The 6,386-nt window shown below is 55.1% G+C and overlaps 1 protein-coding gene across 1 annotated transcript; it reads left to right on the top strand.

Annotated features, from left to right (window-relative positions):
- The first annotated feature begins 2,131 nt into the window (after positions 1-2,131).
- Slc16a8 (solute carrier family 16 member 8) lies at positions 2,132-5,952 on the top strand. The gene is given in 6 exon segments (NM_031744.2): positions 2,132-2,249; positions 2,832-2,910; positions 3,051-3,278; positions 3,915-4,058; positions 4,274-5,041; positions 5,461-5,952. Coding segments are annotated over 4 exon segments (1,473 nt in total). The 5' UTR covers positions 2,132-2,249; positions 2,832-2,910; positions 3,051-3,064; the 3' UTR covers positions 5,808-5,952.
- Positions 5,953-6,386: the final 434 nt, after the last annotated feature.

Genomic DNA, 6,386 nt, shown 5'->3' with positions numbered 1-6,386 from the left:
TTTGTCAATTAGTGATCAATCCAGGAGGGCCCAGCCCATGGTGGGTGGTACCATCTCTGGGCTGGTGTCTTGGGTTCTATAAGAGAGCAAGCTGAGCAAGCCAGGGGAAGCAAGCCAGTAAGAAACATCCCTCAGGGGCTGGGGATTTAGCTCAGCGGTAGAGCACTTGCCTAGCAAGCGCAAGGCCCTGGGTTCGGTCCCCAGCTCCGAGAAAAAAAAAAACAAAAAAAAAAAAAAAAAAATCCCTCCATGGCCTCTGCATCAGCTTCCTGACCTGTTTGAGTTCCAGTCCTGACTTCCTTTGATGATGAACAGCAATGTGGAAGTGTGAGCTGAATAAAGCTTTTTCTCCTCAACTTGCTTCTTGGTCATGATGTTTGTGTAGGAATAGAAACCCTGACTAAGGCAAATTGGTACCAGCATAGTGGGGTATTCCTGTGACAACCTGATGGTGTTTCGGGGAGGACTGTGGAACTTTGGGCTAGAAGAGCCATTGGATGTTAAGAGCTCTGTGGGATTTTCTGTAGGAGTTTGGAAGATAATGTTGAGAACAGTGCAGAAGATGGAGGCCTGGCTTGTGAAATTTCAGAGGGAAGATTAAAGACTCTTGTCAGGCCCATGTTGTTCTGATTGTGATGATTCTGTGGTTTTGGTTAGCTGGGGTTGAAGAATCAGCTGTGATTAACAAGATACCAGAACTCCTAAAGCAAACCTTTGTGTTACTGGAACTATTGATGCTGGCTGGAGCTAAGAAATTAGCAGTGATTAAGAAGAGACCAACACCATTGAGGTGAAATCATCTGGGAAGTGTTTTCTGAGAGCACAAAGAGGCTGCGTTCCAGAGATAGCCAAGGTTGTACCTCAGGCTGCAGTGGACTTGGTAATGTGTAAGAGTCACCCAGGTGGCACTGGTTTTGAAGGCATGAAGGGGTCATGAAGAACAGCTGAGGCTTGGCACTGTGAGAGGCCATGGAAGGCCATTCGTGAGGGTGCAGCCTCAGTGTCAGTTGAAGGGCCAGGACTGAAGGGGTCATGCAAAGGAGTTGAGACTTGGCACCATGAAGAGAGCCTGTGACAGGCTGTTGGTGAAGCCTAGCTGCAGCAGAAGACAGCAGTGTTTTGGAGACGTCAGTACCATGAGATGACCACCAAGATCAGCAGCAGCAGTGGCATCTGGAGCCTAAAACAAGGTGTGTGCTACAAAGGGCAGAGCTGGAGAAGTGACCCAAGCCCTTGGAGGAGGCCAAAAGATCATGAGTGGATCCCAGACATTGGACAATTAGAGTTTGATTTCACTTTTGACTGTGCCCTGATATTTTCCCCTCTTGAAGTAAGAAAGTATTTTAGTGGAGCCCACAGTTGAGACTTTGAACTGTAAGAAGACTTTGAATTCTAAGAGATTGGATATTTTAAAAGGATTGAAAATTTAATATGTAACAATTTGTAAAGACTGGGACTTTTAAATGTTATTTAGATCTTAGGGATGAAAAAGAAAATAAGGGTTGAGGCCTAATAGTGATGTGTTTGTGTGTCAAGTTGACAAGGGGTCAGTTCTTGATCATGATGTTTTGTGCAGGAATAGAAACCCTAAGACTCCTGGGGAGAAGGGAATCTCAGAATAGCCCCTCAGGACCCCCCTTTTCCGAGCAGTCTTTAAGGTTATATTAAGCCCTTCACCCTCATTACCCCATCTCTAAATGGTATCCCAAGAAATGGTGCCTGTTCCTCTTAGCTGACCTCGGACACAGCACCCTTTGTTCCAGCCCTTCCCTCACAGCCAGGCTCAAGCCTGGATTAGCCTTATCCAAGGGAAGTCAGGAGCCCCTCCTGGAATGTGGTGGAGGCGGGGGATGAGGCAGGGTGGGCACAAGAGTACACTGAAGTGACTTGACAGGCTGGGTCTCTCCAGGGAACTACTGTGCCCCCAGCCCCAAATTATGACCCCTTCCCCAAGGCAGGGTTTTTATGCCCCATTGGGAGCCAGGGAGAGAAGGGGTGTGTGTGTCTCCTTGTCCCACTGTGTCAGCCCTGCTGACTCAAGGTCACTTGGGCCCAGTTCCCTTCCTGGTCAAAGCTTCTTAGCAGGGGTGGAATGAGGGGACTCTAAGCCCCAGGCTTGAGGAAGGAGTTGTCAACAGGAGTGCAGCCACCAGAGTCAAGGCTGTTGGACACTCTCAGAGCTAGAGGCTGCCCCTCCCGAAGGCCTCAGGAGATGTGAGGTTCAACCCTAAATCCAGAGTCAGGTCCAGGTGAGTGTGTGGTGAGGGCTGACAGGGACCAGCTCTTGTTCAGTCATGTGGTGGGTGGGTGGGGTGGGCAGCAAGGAAAGTCAGAACCTGGACCTGGAGGAGGGCAGAGTCCTAGGTGTTCCTGGGAAGAGGTTTAGGGCTTACACCCTCCCCACCTGTGGGGGACGCAGTAAGATGTGGAATCCCCCTGCCCAGGGATGGAGGCCCTATGTTGGGAACAGCTGGGGCTCAGGTCTCTCTCTCAGAGGTCCCTGCAAGGTTCCCACCTCCCTCGTGGGGTTGAGACCCCACCCTCCAATCCCCCCAAGGTTTCAGGCTGGAGTACAAAGGCCATTCTACTAGTGTAGAAACTGAGGCTCAGCCAGAAGAGAGGACTTGTCCAAGTTACAGGGCAAACTCCGTCCAGAACTGGTTTCAAAATGGATGAAAGCAGGCTGGGGCAAAGCAACTATTCCCCCGTTGTTTTAATCACAAGTTATCCCTGGTCTTAGGAAACATTAGGAACAAGAGGTAGCACACTTGGGGTCCAGAATAGCTGCTGGGCTCTGGCACTCACTACACCTCTGCTCCTGCTGTCACTAGGTCCCCAGAGGAGAGGAGCCCTGGTGAGGAAACCTCAAAGTCAAGTCTCCATTCAGCCTTCACAGGCCTTTGCAGGAAGGTCAGAAGACTTGGGGTGACCTTCCTACCTTGCTGGCTCTATGAACCTGAAAAGGTTCAGTGGGTGTCTCAGGCTGTTCCTCTTTCTCAATCCGTTCCCCTACAGCACCTACCACTGCCTTTTGTCCCCCTCTTCCCCAGCAGAAGCAGAGGCAATGGGTGCTGGCGGCCCGCGGCGGGGTGCTGGTCCTCCAGATGGTGGCTGGGGCTGGGTGGTACTGGGCGCCTGCTTCGTGATCACTGGCTTCGCCTATGGCTTCCCTAAGGCTGTGAGCGTCTTCTTCCGAGAGCTCAAGCGCGACTTCGGGGCAGGTTACAGTGACACAGCCTGGGTGTCTTCCATCATGCTGGCTATGCTCTACGGCACGGGTCAGCACTCCCCCCAGACCCCTGGGTCCATCATGGGGTTGGGAAGCTAGAGTCTAGAGAGGTACCCCCATTCCCCTGGCTAGCTTGTGGAAGGAAGCCCCAGCCCTAGGAAAGAGTGGGTAGTGCACATCGACCAAAATGGAGCCACACTCCTTTTGCTGCCCTGGGGGGGCTGGGGGATCCATCCCTGCCAACAGACCCACACTGGACTATATTACCCTGGAGAAGCATTCCAGGTCCCTATGGCCTTAATGCTGAAGTTTGGTGGTTGAGTGGATGGGAGCCTTCAAGAGGTTGGTAGCCTGGGGACACCCAGAGAATGGAGTAGACGCCATTCTTCCTACTTTGGTTGTGTGTTCTCAAGAGGGGCAAGGGATGAGTCGCCACAACACAGCCCAACACACACACACACACACACACACACACACACACACACACACACACACACAAAGAGGACACCACCCTGTTTGACTAGACAAGCTGTGTGACCTCAACCAAACGCTGTCCTCTGTTTCTGAAGGGGATGAGGAGGAATAACTACTTCAAGGTCTTTCAGGCCTCAGAAGTACAAGGCCTGGCGCATTTTCTGGAGGGGAGATTGGTCCAATCAGGATGGTGACTCTGAGCTGCCCACAGGCCCCTTGTCCAGCATCCTCGTGACGCGCTTTGGCTGTCGCCCAGTGATGCTGGCTGGTGGACTGCTGGCTTCAGCGGGCATGATTCTGGCTTCCTTTGCCTCGCGCCTCCTGGAGCTGTACCTGACGGCTGGGGTACTCACAGGTGAGGGTACCCAGGGTTCTCCACTGCAGGGGTGTGGGTGCAGGTTGGGGGTCCCTGCTGTTAAGTGCCCAGTTTCCCACAAAGGGACGACCCCCGAGTCGCCTGGCTCAGCATCCGGGGCTCGGGCCCATCCTCCTTGTCGGGGTGGGGGGGCCCAGCCCGGAATAGCAGCTGGGACTAGGAGGGGCACCCCAGCCACGTCGCCTCGCCCGCAGGCCTGGGCCTGGCTCTCAACTTCCAGCCGTCGCTCATCATGCTGGGGCTCTACTTCGAGCGGCGACGGCCCCTGGCCAACGGGCTGGCAGCAGCAGGCAGCCCGGTGTTTCTGTCCACGCTGTCGCCTCTCGGCCAGCTGCTGGGGGAGCGCTTTGGCTGGCGCGGCGGCTTCCTGCTGTTTGGCGGTCTCCTGCTGCACTGTTGCGCCTGTGGGGCTGTCATGCGTCCGCCCCCTGGACCCCAGCCGCGCCCAGACCCTGCGCCCCCCGGTGGCCGGGCTCGCCACAGGCAGCTGCTGGACTTGGCAGTGTGCACTGACCGCACTTTCATGGTATACATGGTTACCAAGTTCCTGATGGCGCTCGGGCTCTTTGTGCCGGCTATCCTGCTGGTGAACTACGCCAAGGACGCGGGTGTGCCTGATGCCGAGGCCGCCTTCTTGTTGTCTATCGTGGGCTTCGTGGACATCGTGGCACGGCCAGCGTGTGGTGCTTTGGCGGGCCTGGGGCGACTGAGACCCCACGTCCCCTATCTCTTCAGCCTGGCCTTGTTGGCCAATGGGCTCACGGACCTGATTAGCGCTCGTGCGCGCTCCTACGGCACCCTTGTGGCTTTCTGCATCGCCTTCGGCCTCTCCTATGGCATGGTGGGCGCGCTGCAATTTGAGGTGCTCATGGCGACCGTGGGTGCGCCCCGCTTCCCTAGTGCCTTGGGCCTAGTGCTGCTCGTGGAGGCCGTGGCTGTGCTCATAGGACCGCCTTCTGCCGGTGCGCACCTTAGGAGAGGTGGCAAAGCCTGGTACCTGGGACTTATTAAGTGGATTGGAAACCTTTTAGATAACTCCCAAGAACGAAGGGTTAAGGAAGGGCCCCTTGCTGGAAAGCCTGGTTGGTGAACTTCCTCCATAGCTCCTCCTCCAACCAGGCACCACCCACAGTGGGAGTGGATGGAAAAGCCAGAGGTCTCAACGCACACTAACAGCAGTCTAGACAGCCCTTGGTCATGTCCTTCTCAAGCAGCACGAAGTCCTTATTTATGAGAGGTGGGGCCTGGGAGGGGGTTAGATTCGGAAGCTTAGCCTGAGTTGTAGTCCCAGAGCTAGAGTGACAGGGCATATGGGTCACTAGTAAGCCCCATCAAAATAGTGTAGCGGACCTTGACAGGTTTTGACAGCCCACTTCTCTAGGCCGCCTGGTGGATGCTCTGAAGAACTATGAGATCATCTTCTACCTTGCTGGTTCTGAGGTGGTCTTGGCAGGAGTCTTCATGGCAGTTACCACATACTGCTGCCAGCGCTGCTCTAAGGACATCCCACCAGGTCCATCTGCTGAGGGAGGAACCAGCGACACAGAGGACGTGGAGGCTGAGAGGGACTCTGAGCCAATGCCTGCCAGCACTGAAGAGCCTGGCAGCCTGGAAGCTCTGGAGGTGCTGAGCCCCAGGGCTGGGTCCCCAGAACCAGAGGAGGAGGCAGTGCCTGACCTGAGTCACAAGTCTGTAGGTGGCCATGAGGCACATGGCCAAAACGCTTGAAAATGTGGCTTCCTCTCTGAGGGCCTGGTACGTGGGGAACCAGCCTGGGGTGGTCCCTTGGGCACCCAATCTGTTAGGCCCTGTTCACAGTGAAGCTGCTGGGGGCTGCCAGGAGCACACATTGATAAAAGCCCCCTAAAAGATATATTCTGTTCCTGTGCCACCTCGACCGGGCTTAGACCCCTTGAGTCAGGGGAGGGGTAAGAGTCTGAAGGGTCTCCCAAGACTCCCTGAGCTTCAGCAGGAACTGGGGGTGGGGGTCCCAGGCAGAATTACCAGGAGCAGATGCTTCGTGTTAAAGCACATCTGGCTGCTGTGTGCATGAGAAGCACAGCGTCCATGGGCATGGTCAGCAGCAGAGGCTTCAGAGTCAACTCCAGACAGCATGGGAGCTGGGTGGTCAGCAGGTAAATCTGGAGGCTCTCAAGGTGTGCATGTCCCCTCACTGCCCTGAGCAGTCACCCCTCTAGAGAATATAGTGAGCCCTATAGTGAGCCAGGATCAAGAGCCCTCTCTGTTGGTCAGAACACGGTTGTGGGCAGCCTGCTCTCCACCCCAGGGATTCTCAGAGATTCTGCT

The sequence above is a fragment of the Rattus norvegicus genome, chromosome 7, assembly GCF_021556685.1.
Source record: "Rattus norvegicus strain SHRSP/BbbUtx chromosome 7, alternate assembly SHRSP_T2T, whole genome shotgun sequence".
Classification (NCBI taxonomy): domain Eukaryota; kingdom Metazoa; phylum Chordata; class Mammalia; order Rodentia; family Muridae; genus Rattus; species Rattus norvegicus.
The sequence above is the reverse complement of the archived record's forward strand: the minus strand, read 5'-3'. Positions and strand labels throughout refer to the sequence as shown.